At 45.4% G+C, this 20,245-nt stretch overlaps 1 protein-coding gene across 10 annotated transcripts in view; it reads left to right on the top strand.

Annotated features, from left to right (window-relative positions):
- The first annotated feature begins 35 nt into the window (after positions 1–35).
- Positions 36–20,245, top strand: part of CIT (citron rho-interacting serine/threonine kinase) — a 195,613-nt gene continuing 175,403 nt past the window's right edge. For 6 of the 10 annotated variants that reach the window (XM_021923019.2, XM_017946243.3, XM_017946242.3 and 3 more), the window contains exons 1-4: positions 37–139; positions 1,195–1,303; positions 8,249–8,390; positions 19,794–19,969. In XM_021923019.2, the coding sequence (XP_021778711.1) occupies positions 1,208–1,303; positions 8,249–8,390; positions 19,794–19,969 (414 nt within the window). In that variant the 5' untranslated portion in view covers positions 37–139; positions 1,195–1,207. Of the gene's footprint in view, positions 140–1,194; positions 1,304–8,248; positions 8,391–19,793; positions 19,970–20,245 lie in introns of those variants that run through there. The other 4 variants (XM_009181812.4, XM_009181811.4, XM_009181810.4 and 1 more) reach the window with 2 other exon arrangements.

Here is a 20,245-nt window from a genome sequence, read left to right as displayed (position 1 = left end):
AGCCCATGTCTATCATAGGAACGGGCACGCTGATTGGTCCAGACACGGCTGAGACCCGCCCGCGCCGTTCCTCTGGTTCAAACGCGGCGGCGGGAGGCGCGGGGCGGAGCAGATCGCAGACCAGCCGGGTCCGCAGAGCGTGAGTCTGAGCCCCTAGACCCAATTCTACCGCACCCTGCTCCGCAAGGCCAGGGGAAGGCCGCCTCCACCCACACCAGTCCCGGCTTTCCCTCCCGCCGCGGGGAGGGCGGTGCTTCCACCCCTAGGGCTGCGGGAGGCCTGGAGGGTCTTCCCAGGCTGGCTGTGCGCGCGCCCACCCTCCTCAGGAGCCGAGGGGTCTGCCGGGTGGTGCCGGGGCGGGAGGCTTGCTCCTCCCCTAAACCAGGAGGAGCCCTATGTCTCTTCAGCTCTGCCTCCTGTCAGTACTAACTGCTTTATTCTGCCCAGTGTAGTCAGCCAGTTCCTTATTATCTGCGTGATAGCAATTTTCTTAACCTGTCTGTTTCAGTGTCTTCATACCTCGTGCCCATCCCACCACCTCCTGATGCCCCCGCCTCCTGATGCCTCCCTGTTATTGTTGGAGAGGCCAGGTCCTGCCTCAGTGCTTTTGGCTTGGCTGTTTCCTTTGCCACGGATATCTTTCTTTCCCCAGATATCAACATGGCTTGCTGGTCACCCGCTTCAGGTCTTCAAGTCTTGGGTCAAATGGTGTCTTCTCTGTGAAGTCTGGCTTGACCACACTAAAGATTGCACCGTCTCACCCCCATTGCCCTTATCTTACTTGGTTTTGTTTTTACCTCATAGCACTTAACACTTTCCAACAAACTATATATAGTTTGCTTATTTCAGTCATTCATTTAATAACTATTTATTCACACCTATTTATGTGCCAGGCTATGTGTGCCCCCACTGCGTGGGGGCAAAAATCTCTGCCCTTGTGGAGCTTCCATTCTAAGGGGGGAGATAATAGACACATTGATAAGTAAGAGAGTATGTCAGATAAGTGTATCACCTCCTGTTACGGTGAGTTAAAAATCTGGTGTTTAATCTCCATGATTAGACTGAGCTTCCTAAAACTGTAGTGGTAGCTAATTTTCATCTCCTTGTCCCTGATACCTTGAGGGAGATCAGGATCTCTCAAGCCCTTCCTGCTCAAAACATAGGACATACTTGACTTTTCTGATATCCTTTCAGCACCAATGGGGAGATGTTGAAGTTCAAATATGGAGCGCGGAATCCTTTGGATGCTGGTGCTGCTGAACCCATTGCCAGCCGGGCCTCCAGGCTGAATCTATTCTTCCAGGTAACAGGCTACCCTGCCAACTTTGCTCACCTGTGTGTTTCCTTGGAATCTCCTTGTCACTCACCTTTGCTTTTATTTTATTTATTTATTTAGAGTCTCACTCTGTTGCTCAGGCTGGAGTACAGTGGTGCAATCTCAGCTCACTGCAACCTCTGCCTCCTGGGTTCAAGCGATTCTCCTGCCTCCGCCTCCAGAGTAGCTGGGACTATAGGCGCCTGCCACCACACCCGACTAAGTTTTGTATTTTTTTTTTTTTTTTTTAGTAGAGACGGGTTTCACCATGTTGGCCAGGCTGGAGTCAAACTCCTGACCTCAAGTGATCCTCCTGCCTTGGCCTCCCAAAGTGTTGGGATTACAGGCATGAAATGCGCCAGGCTTGCTTTCATTATAGGACCAAGGATAATATTTTAGGAGAAATTCTGTTTTGTTTTGCTTGAAACAAGGTCTTCTGTCGACTCTAGGCCTGTGCCACCATGCCCAGCTAATTTTTAAATTTTTTGTAGGGATGGGGTCTCACTATGTTGTCCAGGCTAATATTGAACACCTGACTTCAAGTGAGCCTCCTGCCTTGGCCTCCCAAAGCACTGGGGTTATAGGTGTGAGCCACTGCACTGGCCTTCTATTTGGAGTTTTATATGCACTGATTATTTTGGAAAAAGGACACTGTGCAGAAGTAGATAGCTGAACTTGCCTTAGGAGGGAGATCTTTTCATGTTTCTCACACTTTACACTTCTGTACTAAAGTTCATTAATTGATTGATTGACAGGGTCTTGCTCTGTCGCTCAGGCTGGAGTGCGTTGGCACAATCATGGCTCACTGTAGCCTTGACCTCCCGGGCTCAAGCGATCCTCCCACTTCAGCTTTCCAAGTAGCTGGGACCACAGGTGTGTGCCACCACACCTGGCTAATTTTTGTATTTTTTGTAGAGATGAGGTTTCACCATGTTGCCCAGGCAGGTCTCGAATTCCTGGGCTCAAGTGATCCACCTGTCGCAGCCTCTGAAAGTGTTGGGCTTACAGGCGTAAGTCACTGCACCAGGGTAAGTTTGCCCTTTTATTGGAGAAAGAAAAATAAATGAACAAAGATGCTTTTTAAAACTACAATTTCTGTGGGTATCATCCTATTCATTTTCATTGCAGGGATGTTTATTTTTTAAGATTTAAAAAAAAGTTTTGATGAATATCACACCTGTTTAACCCTCATTCCTCTGAAGATAACACATTTCCATCACCCCAGGTGTGTTAAAACTTAATGTCATAAGATTACTTCCAAATAGATTTTTAATTCTTTTGTTTCTGATGTATATGGAACACTGGTGAAGTAGAAATCCTTGTTTGATTTATGTATTCATAAGTCAGGGGGACAATAGAGACTGTGAAGATTTAGAATTGAATCCCAGTCCCAGCACTAGTTAGCTGTGTTACTCTGGGTGAGTCAGTTACCTTTTCTGAGTCCATTTGCTGTTCTTTAAAATAGGTTGTAGCCTGTAATCCCAGTATTTTGAGAGGCTGAGGTGGGTGGATTACTTGAGGTCACGAGTTTGAGACCAGCCTGGCCAACATAGTGAAACCCCATCTCTACTAAAAATATTGAAAATTAGCTGGGCGTGGTGGTGGCATGCACCTGTAATCCCAGCTACTTGAAAGGCTGAAGCAGGAGAATTGTTTGGACCCGGGAGGCGGAGGTTGCAGTGAGCTGAGATCGTGCCACTGCACTCCAGCCTGGGCAGCAGAGTGGGTGAGACTCCATCTCAAAACAAAACAAAAGAAAACAAAAAAATAACGTAGAGATTGTAGTACCTAATCCACAGGGTTGTTGTGAGGATTAAATGAGATTACATATAAAGCATTTAGCACCTTGCCTGGCTGTTAGTAAACCCCTTATAAAAAATGGTAAGTATTGTTAATACTCAGCATAGAATAGTATTAGTTATAATATTAATACTAAATTTCTGTATCCTTAATAGGAATTATGTTTAGGAAGGTAGTTGTGTAGGATACCTGTAAGATGATGAACAATGAAGTATTCTTGATATCTTTTTGTTTTTTCCAAAATATTAGTATTGGGTGTTTAAACAGATCAGAGTGGAAACAAATTGAAAGCTTAGGTTGTTCTGTGGGACCATCGCCATCAGCATTTTAAGTCTTGACATATTTTTTACAAATGAATAGTCTGTCTTTAGCCTTAGATGGCTGGAGTGCTGCTACTTTTCAGCCCCTTTATCATGCTACTTCAAAATATCTCTAACTTGCTGGGCGTAGTGGCTCACGCCTGTAATCCTTGCACTTTGGAAGGCTGAGGCGGGCGGATTGCTTGAGGTCAGGAGTTTGAGACCAGCCTGGGCAACATGGTGAGACCCCTTCTCTACTAAAAACACAAAAAATAGCTGACTGTGATGGCGGGTGCCTGTAGTCCCAGCTACTTGGGAGGCTGAGGTGGGAGGATCGCTTGAGCCCTGGAAGCAGAGGTTGCAGTGAGTTAAGATCGTGCCATTGTACTTCAGCTTGGGCGACAGAGCAAGACCTTGTATCTTAAAAAAAAAAAAAGAAAAAAACATTTCCACCTTACTTATTAAGGGCTTATAATGTGCTGAGTATGTAATAGTTATGGCTTCCAATGTGTCTGGTATAGAACTGGCATGTTTCTGAGTATCCCACTTCAGCCTCGTAACAGAGGTAAGGACTATTTTTATTTAAACTTTAAATAAAAAGTTTTTATTTAGGAGACAACAGGCCAGGTGTGGTGGCTCACACCTGTAATCCTAGTACTTCAGGAGGCTGAGGCAGGTGGATTGCTTGAATCCAAGAGTTCAAGACTAGCCTGGACGGCCGGGCGCGGTGGCTCAAGCCTGTAATCCCAGCACTTTGGGAGGCCGAGACGGGCGGATCACGAGGTCAGGAGATCGAGACCATCCTGGCTAACACGGTGAAACCCCGTCTCTACTAAAAATACAAGAAAATTAGCCGGGCGAGGTGGTGGGCGCCTGTAGTCCCAGCTACTTGGGAGGCTGAGGCAGGAGAATGGCGTGAACCCGGGGGGGCGGAGCTTGCAGTGAGCCGAGATCGCGCCACTGCACTCCAGCCTGGGGCACAGAGCAAGACTCCGTCTCAAAAAAAAAAAAAAAAAAAAAAAAAAAAAAAAAAGACTAGCCTGGGCAAAATAGTGAAACCCCATCTCTACAAAAAATATAAATAATTAGCCAGGCATGGTGGTGTGTGCCTGTAGTCCCAGCTACTCAGGAGGCTGAGGTGGGGGCATAGCTGGGGCCCCGGAGGCAGAGGTTGCAGTGAGCTGAGATTGTGACACTGCACTCCAGCCTGGGTGACAGAACGAGGTCCTGTTTCTAAATAAATACATAAATAGGAAGCAACAGATATAGACATATATGGAGGTAGACAAGGCCTTGCCCAAGATCATACACGTTGAGCTTTGCAGATGGAGCCAAGATCAGACTCCATCTTTGGTTGGTCCGACTCCAAAGGCTGACCACATAGCCATTGGGCCATACCGTCTGTGCACGTCAGAGTTTATTAAGTATGTCTTGTATTTTGTCATTATAACAGGAAGAATTATAGGTAAACCCTCAGTTCATCTCTTTTTAATGCTGAGTTCCCCCCACCCAGTAAAGCTATTATTGCAAGTGTATTATATATCTGTCATTTGCCTTGAGTGATCAGGTAAGGATGCTGTTTGTTCTTTTCCCATATAGTGCTGTTTGAATGAGATTGAGATACAGTAGCAATTTTGTTTCCCATTCAGGTGAGTACTTTACACTGAGTGTCATTTTGTCTTTTTTACTTCTACTCAACAGGATTTCCTAACATGTTCGAGGTCAGTGATTGTCAGACTTTCAGAGCCAGCAAAATTTCCCAAATTGCTGGGTAGACACAGGTTTTCTTATTTTGCCAAGTAAGGATATTTAAAAAAAATAATAAAAAGAAAAACCTATTATTTTCTTGCCCTTTTATTTCATAAAGGGCATTTTAAGAAACAACAAGACAGGAAGAACATCATCTCAGAATAAAGGACCATTTTTAAATTTGAATACATTTAGTTTTATGAAAAAAGATATCATGTGGCATTCATTTTTTCTCATTTCACTGCAGGCTGTTGAAAACTTTGTTAAGACCTAGTACTGCATTTGGGAACCCCTGCTTTAGTTGGTCTAAACTCTTGAAGAATACAAGAAACAAAGCGTTTTATTTTCCTGAGTTAGTGGCAACTATTACTAAAGTGACAGATATGGTGGCCTTGAATGCAGTGCTTCCCAAACCTGACTGAGGTCTGACTCTCTTGGGGACCAGGGTCTTATTCCGTTGCCCAGGCTGGAGTGTGGCAGCACAATCTTGGCTCACTACAGCCTTGACTTCTTGGGCTCCAGTGATCCTCCTACCTCAGTCTCACGAGTGGCTAGGACTACAGGATCATGCCATTACACCTGGCTAATTTTTTTTGTTTGTTTGCAGAGATGGGGTCTCGCTGTATTGCCCAGGCTGGTCTTGAACTCCTGGGCTCAAGTGATCCTCCCACCTTGGCCTCCCAAAGTGCTAGGATTCCAGGTGGGAGCCACCTCGCCCTGCTGGGGAACTTGTTAATAAAACAGATCCCAGGCTACAGTCTGGAAAATTCTAATTCAATAGGTTGTGGGGGAGGGGAGGCATAGGACCAGATAATGTGTGTGTGTGTTTTTTTTCCTTAAATTCTCCAGTGCTCTTGTGATTCAAATGCAGCAGTCCGTTTCTGTTATCAAGTGCTGTGTAACAAAGCACTCATGACGTTTAAAGCAACAATGATTTATTTTTCTTAGGATTCTGTGGATTGGCTGGACTCAGCTAGGTGGTTCTTCTGCTTCATCCTGTGATGTCAGCTGGGGTTACTTGTGGGGCTACATTCAGCTGGGATTATGTCTGGGACTGGAACATGTGGGTGCTGACTGCTGGCTGGGGCACCTTAGTGTTTCTTACGTGGCCTCTCTTCTCCATGAGGTCTTTCAGTAGTGTAGCCCAGGACTCGTAACTTTTGTTTTTTTTTTAAGACAGAGTCTCGACCCGTTGCCCAGGCTGGAGTGCAGTGGCATGATCTCTGCTCACTGCAACCTCTGCCTCTTGGGTTCAAGCGATTCTCCTGCCCCAGCCTCCTGAGTAGCTGGGATTACAGGCGCTTACCTCCACGCCCGGCCAATTTTTGCATTTTTAGTAGAGACGGGGTTTCACCACGTTGGTCATGTGGGTCTCCAACTTCTGACCTCGTGAGCTGCCTGCCTTGGCCTCCCAAAATGTTGGGATTACAGGCGTGAGCCACCGCTCCTGGCTGACTTGTAACTTTTTTTTTAAGTAATAAATATTTTAGGCTTTGTGGGTCCTGTAGTCTCTGTTGCAACCACTCAACTTGGCCATGGTAGCACAAAAGCAGTTAAAAACAATATGTAAATGATGGATGTGGCTGTGTTCCAGTAAAACTTATAAAAAGTCCGTGGGCTGGATTTGGTCCAAGGGCTATAGATTGTACACCCGTGGTCTAGCCCAAGCATCTTTGCATGGTGGCTGGCTTCCCAAAAGTGGAAACTGGTAAGCTGCTTTTTTTTTGAGAGGGAGTCTTTCTTTGTTGCCCAGGCTGGAGTGCAGTGGTGTGATCTCGGCTCACTGCAACCTCCGACTCCCGGGTCCAAGCAATTCTCATGCCTCAGCCTCCCAAGTGGTTGGGATTACAGGCACCCACCACCATGACCGGCTAATTTTTGTATTTTAATAGAGACAGGGTTTCACCATGTTAGCCAGGGTAGTCTCAAACTCCTGACCTCAAGTGATCCACCTGCCTTGGCCTCCCAAAGTGCTGGGATGACAGACATGAGCCACCATGCCTGGCCGCTTGACAAGCTTCTTAAAGGCACTGCCCTGAACTGGCACAGTATCTCTTGTGTCACATTCTTTTGGTTGAAGAGCATCTCAGAGATGGCACAGATTCAAAGATAGGAGAAATAGACGCCAGCGCTTAAAGGAAGGAATAGCATGTGCCTACCGAATTGGAGGAACTGTTGGAGGCCATCTTTGCAGCGAGACCACACTATTCATGGCTTGGCACGTGGGACTCACTGCTCTACACCAGGGTCGCAGACTCATGTCTTTGGGGGCCGGGCAGTGAGTATAAATGAGTTAGGTGGGCCAGTTGGAAGATGGAGTCAGACCTGCAGTGAACTCCGGAACACATCTGCTACCGGGAGGGGCAGCATTACTCAGCTCCAGCTCAGCGTCATCAGGCAGGAAGGCGAGGCAGGAAGACGAGGCAGTGTTGCTGGATCTGCCAGTGTTTCAAGAGAAGCCAGAGACTCCATTTTTATTTTTTTGTATGGAATCTCCTGATTTTGAAATATTGGCAGATAATTCAAATTATCTTAAACACTACAGGCCAAACAAAACATATCTGTGGGCTAGAGACAGTCTGCCAGTTTGTAACTATTTCTCCAGATCATGAGTAAATTTGGCTTTATGATAGTCACTCAGTTCTCATTACTCTAGGTTGTTCAAATGAATTAAAAAAGCTGAAATTATATGAATAAACCCCTGGGCACACGTGAAAGAAGTGAAAAACCCATGTTTCCTATTGTAGAAACATGGAAGCATGTCAGAGCCAGAGGATCCAGAGGAAGTATTCTCACTAGCCTCAGACCCTCAGGAGTGAGGGACCTTTTCTTGTTAATGGCCATGCTTGTGCAGTTTTCCCTCCCAGGTGCTGGTGAAAGAAACCCACAGTCCTGGAATCATGGAAGTGATACCATAATGACTGTCAGTTGACGCTGCTTTAAAGAATGAAGCCACAGAATTGTGCTGTTAGCATGTCGTGAGCAGTTAGTTGAGTTGGTGGCTTGTAATTTACTCTGTGTGGATGTTATTGATCAAAGCTTTTCATTATTGACAGTGTCTCCATCTGCTGTTTGCTGTTTTTAGGGGAAACCACCCTTTATGACTCAACAGCAGATGTCTCCTCTTTCCCGAGAAGGGATATTAGATGCCCTCTTTGTTCTCTTTGAAGAATGCAGTCAGCCTGCTCTGATGAAGATTAAGCATGTGAGCAACTTTGTCCGGAAGTGTAAGTTTGGGGAACTTTTTCTTGAAAACCATCCTGAGAGAGAAAAGTAGAAAGATGCTTGAGGCAGAATGAGTTACTGGTTGATAGTAGTGGGTAAGAACTCTGGTTCTATATAGGACAGATCTAGGTTCAAGTTCAGGCTGCACCTTTTATAGCTGGGAGACCAGGTAAGTTGGGCTACTTGGTTGCAAGTGACAAACTCAATTCAAAGACTGAATTTAGGACAGGTGCAGTGGCTCATACCTATAATCTCAGCCCTTTGGGAAGCTGAGGTGGGTGAATCGCTTGAGCCTGGGAGTTCAAGACCAGCTTGGGCAACATGGTGAAACCCTGTCTCTACAAAAAATACAAAAATTAACTGGGTATGGTGGCTTGCACCCGTGATCCCAGCTGCTCAGGAGGCTGAGGTGGGAGGATCACTGGAGCCCGAGAGGTCAAGGCTCAATGAACCATGATTGTGCCATTGCATTCCAGTCTGGGTGACAGAGTGAGACCCTGTGTGAATAAAAGAGTGAATTTATTGGCTTATGAAACTGAGAAATCCAGGAATGAGTTAAGTTTTAACTTTAGGCATAGCTGGTTCCAGAAACCTCAATAATACCCTGTGACCTCATGCTTATACTCACTCAGGACTGACTTTCTATTAGGCAATGTAGGCACGGTGCTTAGGACCTGTGATATTTAATTTTAATGAATTTAATTAGTTTTAATTAACTGAATTAAATTTTAATTTGTTTTAAAATTACAGGAAAAATGAATGTAATAATGAATAATGATTCTGGATTACATTCATCTTTATACCAATGTAGTCATAGAATAAAATTTTTGTTTTTTTTGGAGACAAGGTCTTGCTCTATTACCCAGACTGGAGTGCAGTGGTATATCACAGCTTATTGCAGTTTCAACCTTCTAGGCTCAAGCAATCGTTCTACCTCAGTGGCTGGGACTACAGGCTCACACTACCATGCCCAGCTAATTTTTGCTTTTTTCTGTAGAGATAGGGTCTTACTATGTTACCCAGGCTGGTCTCAAACTCCAGGCTTTAAGCAGTCTTCCTGCCTCAGCCTCCCAAAGCTTTGGGATTACAGGCATTGAGCCACCATGCCTGGCCCCATGAAACATAATTTTCGAATTCTTTTTTGTTTTTAATGGAGGAAGGGGCTGAGGAAGGCAAAAGTACCTAGGGCCTATGAAGTCATATATCGGCCTTGCCTTCACCCTGTTTCTGACTTTGCTTGACTTCCATGTGATGGGGCAGTTGACTGGTGGTGTCCCAGTTTCATACTCTCACATTAGTGTTTTTCAACCAGTGGGTGACTTTGCCCCCTAGATGTTTTCGGTTGTCAGAGCTGGCTGGGGATGGTGGTGTGTGAGGTTGGGGGGAGGGTCCTAGTGTCAGTTAATGGGTGAGGCCAGAGATGCTGCCAAACACCTTACAGTGCACAAAGCAGCCCCTGTAACACAGAATTATGTAGCCCACAATGCCAGTAGTGCTGAATTTGAGAAACCCCGCCTTGTACAACATTGCTGTGCAACCAACCACCCTAAATATTAGTGACTTAAAACAATAGTCATTGTGGCTGGGCGCGGTGGCTCATGCCTGTAGTCCCAGCACTTTGGGAGACTGAGGCGACGGATCACGTGAGGTCAGGAGTTTAAGACCAGCCTGGCCAACATGGTGAAACCTTGTCTCTACTAAAAATACAAGAATTAACTGAGCGTGGTGGTGGGCGCCTGTAATCCCAGCTACTTGGGAGGCTGAGGCAGGAGAATCATTTGAATCTGGGAGGTGGAGGTTGCAGTGAGCCAAGATCTCACCATCGCACTCCAGCCTGGGCAATGAGTGAGACTCTGTCTTAAAAAAAAAAAAAAAAAAGAAGTTATTGTATTACCTCTCGTGTGTGTAGGTTGATTGGACTCAGCTGGGAATTCCTCTGCTCTGTATTACATTGGCCAGGATTGCCGTCACCTGGGACTCTCCTGGGCTGGAATGTGTGAGCGGGCTTACTCACTGTTTGGTGCCCTGGCTGGGAGACTGGGCCCAGCTGGGCCAGTCTCTCTTCATGAAGTCTCAGGGCCTTTTGCTGTCTACATGGCAGCTCTATGTGGTCTCTACATCAGAAGTCAAGGAACTACAGCCTGTGATGCCTATTTTGTAAACAAAGTTTTACTGGAACAGCCACACCCATGTGTTTGTACAGTGCCTATGGCTGCTTTCACATTATAACAGCATTTTATTTCATTTTATTTATTGTTTTAGAGACAAAGTCTCACTCTGGCTGGAGTACAGCAGCACAATCATAGCTCACTGCAGCCTCCAACTCCTGGGCTCAGGCAATCCTCCTGTCTCAGCCTCCTCAGTAGCTAGAACTACAGGCCCATGCCACCGTTAACGGCTAATTTTTAAATTTTATGCAGCGATGGGATCTTGCGAGATTGCCTAGGCTGGTCTTGAACTCCTGGCCTCAAGAAATCCTCCCACCTTGGCCTCCCAAAATGCTTGGATTACAGGCATGAGCCACTGTGCCCAGCCCACAACAGCATTTGAGTAGTTGTGATAGAGATCAAATGGCCTACAAAGCCCAAAATAATTCCTGTTTGGCCCATTTCGAAAAGGCTTGCTGACCTCTGAGCTACATGGTCTTTCTAGTAGGACAGCCTCGATGGTAGCTCAGGGTTTCCAAAACACAAAAGTGGAAGCTGCCAGGCTTTCTTAGGGGTTATCCTAGGAGGAACATAGGATCTCTTTGGCTGCATTCTATTGTTTGATGCATGCTCTGGGGCCGCTCAAATTCCACCTGAGAGGAAACTACACAAGGGCATGAATCCCAAGAGGACTGGGGTATTGGGTGCTATTTTTGGAGACTGGCTACCACACCCTGCCCAATGGTTATCTTCCCTTGTCTAGGTTAATACAATCCCAGGGAAGATTCTAACTTGGCTCTGCGTTGGGTCATTTGCCTCCCTGGAGGTGAAGTATTGTGATCGGTTTTGTTGGAGTGCCCAAAGGGGTCAGGGCAGTGTGATTACTAGCACCTCATGGGATGGGGGATGCGTGGTTATGCAAAGGAGCCGGGGATGCTGAGTAGAAAAGAATCAGCATATGTTCACTATAGTGCCCTTCGGTATTTTACATGTACTTTGTTCTTAGTTTTCTCATCTGCAAAATGAGAATAATGTATATCCTTTTTTTGGAGTCTTGCTCTGTTGCCCAGGCTGGAGTACAGTGGCACAATCTCAGCTCACTGCAATCTCCACATCCCGGGTTCAAGTGGTTCTCCTGCCTCAGCCTCCTGAGTAGCTGGGACTACAGGGGTGCACCACCACACTCAGCTAGTTTTTTTATTTTTAGTAGAGATGGGGTTTTGCCATGTTGGCCAGGCTGGTCTCAAACTCCTGACTTCAAGTGATCCGCCTGCTTTAGCCTCCGGAAGTGCTGGAATTACGGGCATGAACCACCGCACCCGGTGGGAATAATGTATATCTAGTGAGGCTGTGTTGGGATTGAGTGAGTTAATGCACAGACCAGACTTGTCATGTTGCCTGTCCCATAGGAGACAATAAATGGTACCCAGTAATCATAACTCTGAACCTCAACAACATTTAATATATTGTATATCTTCAAAATGTACTTGAGATATTTGTTCATCATTCTGTTTTTGTTTGAATAAGCTCCCGCCTTCTTTTTTGAATATTTAAATTTATAAGTAGGGAGTGGGAGGGGAAGGAAATTATGCGACGAGGCTAGCTTACTGAGCCATCTGCAGGCACCTTCATTAGTCTTGAGGCTGTCCTCTGGTTACTTAACAGCAGTGAATTATCTAGAACCATATAGTGATCAGAAGACTTGGTTTAGTGGAATGTAGATGTTTTTCTAATAGAACTCTCTTCCAGGGAAATGTTTCATATGTTCGAAGAAGTTTCCTGGGGAGTGGTTAAGAGGCCATGATTGAAAATGGGTGATTACATTATGTTTTTTTTCCTCCCCTTTTTGAGTGTCTGTTTTGGAATGTAAGCTTTGTTTTTCCATGTGGAGAAGGGTCCATCAGCTGCTTCTGCCCAGGTTTTTTGAATCTTCCTATAGGGATGGAGATTTTCTTTGGGGACTGTTAGAGAAAATGGAACAGAGAGTAGTTCTGAAGGATGTCTCCAGCAGAAGTACCCCTAGCCTTGGGCCAAGGGAGGGAAGGGAAGGGATTTTTGTCTTTCTTAATTTCTCTTACATCCCCAGTACCTAAAATAGTATCTGGCATATGTTAAGTACTTAATAAATACTTGTTGAATGAGTGTATTGCTCAGTGAACAAAATAAATGTCAAACATTAAGCACAGTATCAGATAATTTGTGTAAAAAATATACAGCAGTGTGATATTAAAACTTGCACAGAGGCCAGGTGCAGTGGCTCATGCCTATAAGCCCAGCACTTTGGGAGACCGAGGTGGGCGGATCTTTGAGCTCGGGAGTTCGAGACCAACCTGGGCAACATGGTGAAACCCTGTCTGTACAAAAAAATGCAAAAATTAGCCGGGGCATGGGGGCACACGTCTGTGGTCCCAGCTACTTGGGAGGCTGAGGCTGGAGAATTGCTTGAAGCTGGGAGGTGGAGGTTGCAGTGAGCCAAAATTGTGCCTAGCCTGGGTGACAGAGTGCCAGGTTGCAGTGAGCCTGTGCCAGGTTGCAGTGAGCCAAGATTGTGCCCAGCCTGGGTGACAGAGTAAGACCCTGTCTCAAAACACAAAACAACACCCCCTTCAAAAAAAAAAAAAATCCAAAACCACCACCACAACAAAAAAACTTACACAGAAAAGTGTTGATAATTGTGAAAGTTGGGGCTGTTACTGGCAATTTGACAGTAGCTGAATTACTACCATTTCAGCTATATCCACTATAGATAACACCTTCAATATATTTACAGCTTTAGTTCCAATAGCAAATGATAACTTTTGAAAAGTTGTTTTTTTTTTTTCGTCCTTTTTGCAAACATAATATGCAATACAATGTTAAATATAGAAGGTTAAATATGTATCTGAGTCTGTTCGGGCTGTGATAATAGATACCTTAGACTTGGTAATTTATAAAGAATAGAAATTTGTTGCTCGCAGTTGTGAAGACTGGGAGGTCCAAGATCAAGGCACTGGCGAATCTGGTGTCTGGTGATGGCTCCCTGCTTCAAAGATGGCGCCTTCTTGCTGCATCTTCACCTGGCAGAGGGGACAAACATGATTCCTTCAGCCTGTGGTTTTATTTATTTATTTATTTTTAATGTTTAAAACTTTTGGCCTGGCGTGGTGGCTCACGCCTGTAATCCCAGCACTTTGGGAGGTCGAGGAGGGCGGATCACGAGGTCAAGAGATTGAGACCATCCTGGCCAGCATGGTGAAACCTTGTCTGTATACTAAAAATACAAAAATTCGCCAGGTGTGGTGGCTTGCACCTGTAGTCCCAGCTACTCAGGAGGCTGAGGCAGGAGAATTGCTTGAACCTGGGAGGCGGAGGTGGCAGTGAGCCAAGATTGCGCCACTGCACTCTAGCCTGGCAACAGAGTGAGACTCTGTCTCAAAAACAAACAAGCAAACAAAAAACAAAAAACCTTTTATTTTAGGTCCACAGGTAAATGTACAGGTTTGTTATGTAGGTAAACTTGTCTTGGGGTTCGTTATAGATTATTTTGTCACCTAGGTACTAAGCCTAGTAACCAATAGTTATTTTTTCAGATTGTCTCCCTCCTCCCTTCCTCTGTCCTCTACTAGGCTCCAGTGTCTGTTGTTTCCTTCTTTGTGTCCTTGTGTTCTCATCCTTTAGCTCTCATTTATACGTGAGAACATGTGGTATTTGCTTTTCTGTTCCTGCATTAGTTTGCTACGGATAATGTCAGCCTCTTTTTTTTTTTTTTTTTTTTGATACAGAGTCTTGCTCTGTCGCCTAGGCTGGAGTGCAGTAGCGCAGTCTTTGCTCACTGCAACCTCTGCCTCCCTGGTTCAAGTGATTCTCTTGCCTTAGCTTCCTGAGTAGCTGGGACTACAGGTGTGCACCACCATGCCAGGCTAGTTTTTCTATTTTAGTAGAGACAGGGTTTCACCATGCTGGCCACGCTGGCTTCCAACTCCTGACCTCGTGATCCACCTACCTTGTCCTCCCAAAGTGCTGGGATTACAGGTGTGAGTCACTACGCCCGACCCAATGTCAGCCTCTTTTTTAAGGGGACTAATCCCATTCATGGGGATGGAGCCCTCATGATTTAACCACTTCCCTAAAGGTCCTACCTCTTTTTTTTTTTTTTTCGAGACAGAGTCTTGGTCTGTCACCCAGGCTGGAGTGCAGTGGTGCAGTATTGGCTCACTGCAACCTCCGCCTCCCAGGTTCAGGTGATTCTCCTGCCTCAACCTCCCGAGTAGCTGGGATTACAGGTGCCTGCCACCATGCCCGGCTAATTTTTTTGTATTTTTAGTAGAGTAGCGGTTTCACCATGTTAGCCAGTCTGGTCTTGAACTCCTGACCTCAAGTGATCCGCCCAAAATGCTGGCATTACAGGTGTGAGCCACTGTGGCCAGCCCCTAAAAGTCCTACCTCGTAATAGTATTACACTGGGGATTACGTTTCAACATGAATTTTGCGGGGGCAAGGGGCACAAACATTTAGATTATAGCACATCACATACATAGTAAGAGAAAAATCCCTCCAAATCTTACCTGAGATAATCACTGCTAACAGATTGCTGTATAGTATTCCAATTTTGTGTGTGCCTTAAAAATATTTATTATGGAAATTTAAAAACATACCCCAAGGTGGCCAGGTGTGGTGGCTCACGCCTGTAATCCTGGCACTTTGGGAGCCCGAGGTGGGTGTATTACTTGAGGTCAGGAATTTGAGACCAGCCTGGCCAAAATGGTGAAACCCAGTCTCCTAAAAATACAAAAATTAGCCGGGTGCGGTGGGCACTTGTAGTTCCAGCTACTCGGGAGACCAAAGCATGAGAATTGCTTGAACCCTGGAGGCGGAGGTTGCAGTGAGCCAAGACCACGCCACTGCACTCCAGCCAGGGTGACAGAGTGAGACTGCATCCCAGAAACAAACAAACAAACAAACGTTATTTTTTCAAATAGTTATTTTTTTCAAATTGTCTCCCTCCTCTCATCTTGGTTTGTTTAAACCAGAGAAAACTCCCTGCCTGTAAGGAATATGTGTTCTAATGGAGACTGAGCCGTCTTGTTATGGGCAGACTTGTAGGCTGTGTCAACTTTCCTCTTGATAAACCTTTAGGTGGTTTCTGATTATTTTTCTGTTACAACAGTTTTTATCGTGCACATCTTTGTATACATCTTTTTTGAGCACATGTGCAAGTATTTCTGTAGACAATGGATGATTCCTAGAAATTGAAAGGTTGAATTACCATGTTCCAAAAAAGGAAGCAATACACCCCGCTATGTTGGCTTTTGCTCTTGGGTCCAGATGATATCTGACAGAATTATTCTCTGATTGCATTTTCTTTTCTTTTCTTTTTTTTTTTTGAGACGGAGTCGGAGTTTCGCTCTTGTTGCCTAGGCTGGAGTGCAATGGCGTGATCTCAGCTCACTGCAGCCTCTGCCTCCCAGGTTCAAGTGATTCTCCTGCCTCAGCCTCCTAAGTAGCTGGGATTACAGGCATGCACCACTACACCTGGCTAATTTTTTGTATTTTCCATAGAGATGGGGTTTCACCATGTTAGCCAGGATGGTCTTGAACTTCTGACCTCAGGTGATCCACCTGCCTCAGCCTCCCAAAGTGCTGGGATTACAGGCGTGAGCCATGGCGCCTGGCTCTATGACTGCATTTTCACAGTGCTTTGGGTCCTTATCTCTACCTCAGTACCTCAATATTCAATGCCCACTGGGCCCTTAGATACTGCAGCTAAAAGTGCACAGGGGTGAAGAGTGATGTGACGGTTTTAGGGTCACAGAAGTAGCTGGTATAGAGAGAAGTTGTGAAGTTCTTTTTTTTTTTTGGAGACAAAATCTCACTCTATCCCCCAGGCTGGAGTGCAGTGGCTCGATCTCAGCTCATCACAACCTCTGTCTCCCTGGTTCAAGTGATTCTTATGCCTCAGCCTCCCGACTAGCTGGGATTATAGGCATGTGCCACCACACCTAGCCAATTTTTTGTATTTGGTAGAGATGGGGTTTCACCATGTTGGCCAGGCTGATCTCGAACTCCTGACCTCAGGTGATCCACCCACCTGGGCTTCCCAAAGTGCTGGGATTACAGGCCTGAGCCATTGTACTGGTCTTTTTTTTTTTTTTTTTAATAATCATAGGCTTGAATGTAGCCTCTCATCTGTTTGCCTTAATAATCCAAAAGTCTTTAGATAAAGAAATGGAGATTTGAAATGGCTTCTCAGAATTCCAAGATAGTATTGTCGTGGTTTTGCCTGCAAAGCAACGTGGTCTGTCTCCTTGTGCAGTTGAGATACCTGGTGGTCGCCAGTGACAGACCCAGTTATTAAGTTGGACACCGCTGTAAGCAACTTTGTAAACAATCCAAGCCATAATGAAGAATTAGGAGAGATTGACTTTGTGTATGAGCAATAAGAAAATCCAGTTCAATCCAGCAAGTTTTTGGGGAATTATAATTCAAAACTCAAATACTTGATCTGAAAGAAACTTGGAAAGAGACAGGGAAGGAAGACGGGCTTGTTACAGCATTGTCAGGGCAAAAGGAAAATACTGTATAGCTTTTAATTTTGCTTCTTCATGGCGTTCCCCATGTAGATGCCCTAGATTTGTTTTTTACAGTGGTCACGACTTCATGTGGATCCACCCAGCACTCTTGCCTGGTTCCCCAAGGGACCAAGGGAAGGTGTATTCAGGATGACTGCTGAAGTGAGGGGTGGGGTCTGTGGCTTAGAAGACTCTAATACTGTGGCACTCATTATATATGCCTTTGACCCAAGAGATTTCAACTCTACCCGTGCAACAAAGGAAGAGGGTGGGCAAGACCAGTTACAGTTGCAGGCTGAGTGTGATAGTTCATGCCTGTAATCCTAGTGCTTTGGGAAGCCAAGTTGGGAGGATTGCTTCAGTCCAGGAGTTTGAGACCAGCCTGGGCAGCATAATGAGACCCTACCTGTACATATGGTAGTGTGCACTATAGTCCCAGCTACTCGGGAGAATGAGGTGGCTGAAGATCCCTTGAGTCCAGGAGTTCGAGGCTGCAGTGAGCTATGATTCTATGATTTCACCACTGCATTCCAGGCTGGGCAACAGAGCAAGATCATGTTTTTTTTTTTGTTTTTTTTTTTTGAGATGGAGTCTCACTCTGTCACCCAAGCTGAAGTGCAATGGTGCGATCTCTGCTCACTGCAACCTGCACCTCCCAGGTTAAAGTGATTCTCCTGCCTCAGCCTCCTGAGCAGCTGGGATTACAAGCAGCCACTCGTGCACAGCTAATTTTTGTATTGTTAGTAGAGATGGGAGTTTCACCATGTTGAACTCCTGACCTCAGGTGATCCACCCACCTCGGCCTCCCAAAGTGTTGGGATTACAGGTGTGAGCTACTATGCCTGGCCAATTGTGTCTCTTAAAAAAAAAAAAAAAGAAAGAAAATGAAAAAAATGACATTGGCCAACTCATTAAAATGCCAGTCACTGACTGTGGTATGAAATGGCTTTTCCCTTTGATGGACCAAGTCCGTCTCATTGAGTGAGCCACTTGCAGGGCTGAGTATGACTCTAGAATGTAACTGCTAACCTTATCTGCTGCCCAGCCATTGAAATGGCCATCCCTTCCAGTTCCCAGAAGATTCCAGTGTGTGTTTGGGATTTTAAGACAGTCCCGTGGTCTTTAGTGTGGCATCATTCTGCCGGATTCTCCAGGGTAATTTTGATTATAAGAATTGCTTGCCTGCCCATGTTGTGTAATGCCTGTATATGATGCTGTTCCCTTGTAATGTACAGGATTAAATTTTTGGGTCAGCCACTGCTGCTCCCCTTCATTCCTGCAGGTCATTAGGGTCATCGCACATCTAGCGATGTATCAGATCAGTGTATCTAGAGTGTTAATAAACATGTTAGATTCCAAATCTGCTGTCCATTTAGTCCATACTTCATACGTTGAGGATCTCTGACTGAAAGATTAGACTTGGAAAAAGAATGAGACTGTATGGTAAGAAAAAGATAGTTGCAAATCCATTTGGACATGTGGCATGTCAGCCCTGCAGAGCAGATGTCAGGGCCCCATTTGGTTCTCTGAGTGCTAAGCCCTTCTGCCTACCACGCTTTTTTTTTTTTTTTTTAAATTTTTATTTATTTATTTATTTTTGGAGATGGAGTCTTGCTCTGTCGCCCAGGCTGTGATGCAGTGGCAAAATCTCGGCTCACTGCAAGCTCTGCCTCCTGGGTTCACACCATCCTCCTGCCTCAGCCTCCCGAGTAGCTGGGACTACAGGTGCCCGCCACCACACCTGGCTTATTTTTTTTAGTAGCGATGGGGTTTCACCATGTTAGCCAGGATGGTCTTGATCTCCTGACCTCGTGATCCGCCCACCTCAACCTCCCAAAGTGCTGGGATTACAGGTGTGAACCACCGCGACCGGCCTCCATGCTTTGTTTTTTTAGAGACAGAGTTTCACTCTGTCACCCAGATTGGAGTGCAGTGACACGATCTCAGCTCATTGCATCCTCTGCCTCCCAGGTTCAAGTGTTTCTTGTGCTTCAGCCCCGAGTAGCTGGAATTACGGGCATGCACCACCACACCTGGCTAATTTTTGTATTTTTAGTAGAGATGGGGTTTCACCATGTTGGCCAGGCTGGTCTTGAACTCCTGACCTCCAGTGATCCACCTGCCTAGGCCTCCCAAAGTGTTGGGATTACAGGTGTCAGCCACCATGCCCAGCCCCCTCTGCCCCTTTAAGCACTGCCACATATTAAATCTACGAAGGCATTACTGATACAATCCAAGGAAGGTGAACCTTGGGCTAGTGGGATAAAACTAAGCACATGTAGTTTGAATGGAATGACCTGGAAGCCAGGTCCCAAGTTGGTCTAAATTAGACTCTTGTTGACTATGTCACACTGTAAACCAGTCTAAATGCTGATAAGCATGCTTGACCAAACACTGCCCTGCAGCCTTCAGAGAGGAAGAAGGAAAACATAATTTGTATCCTCTCTCCCTATTTTCTGAGTCTATGGGATTCAAATTGTAGCTGCCATGGAAACTGTACTTTGGAATTTCTGGAGCCCTTAATTTTAACTTAACATATAAAAACACTTTTGTACTGATTTTATAATTATTCATGATGGATGAGAAAGTGAATGTCTTTGACAGTGAGGGAAGCTATCCGAACGCTATTTTCTTTTTTTTTTTTCTTTCATAAAGATGCATATATTTGCATGCTTTATTTACCTGGGGATAACTCTTGCATCTTTTGCAGATTCCGACACCATAGCTGAGTTACAGGAGCTCCAGCCTTCGGCAAAGGACTTTGAAGTCAGAAGTCTTGTAGGTTGTGGTCACTTTGCTGAAGTGCAGGTGGTGAGAGAGAAGGCAACCGGGGACATCCATGCTATGAAAGTGATGAAGAAGAAGGCTTTATTGGCCCAGGAGCAGGTAGGAGGATTTTAACATCATGCTTGTCCACTTTCTGTACCGGAGTGTTCATTGCAAAGACGAGAATCTGCTGCACTGGCGTCTAGGATCGAGCACGTTTTCCTCTGTGACTATATTTAATGATGGTTGGGGCAAAAAGGGCTCTTGTGTTCTTAGCTCATCTTCTTGAACTGATGTTGGCTAATTTTGAAGGCTCACAAATTCCTCTTGATGTATCATGTTTCTATAGTTGTGATTTATTTCAGTACCAAGTTGGCCTTTTAACTAATGAATTTA

Source organism: Papio anubis, chromosome 9 (assembly GCF_008728515.1).
Source record: "Papio anubis isolate 15944 chromosome 9, Panubis1.0, whole genome shotgun sequence".
Classification (NCBI taxonomy): domain Eukaryota; kingdom Metazoa; phylum Chordata; class Mammalia; order Primates; family Cercopithecidae; genus Papio; species Papio anubis.
Note: the sequence above shows the minus strand (reverse complement) of the source record. Positions and strands in the feature narration are given on the sequence as shown.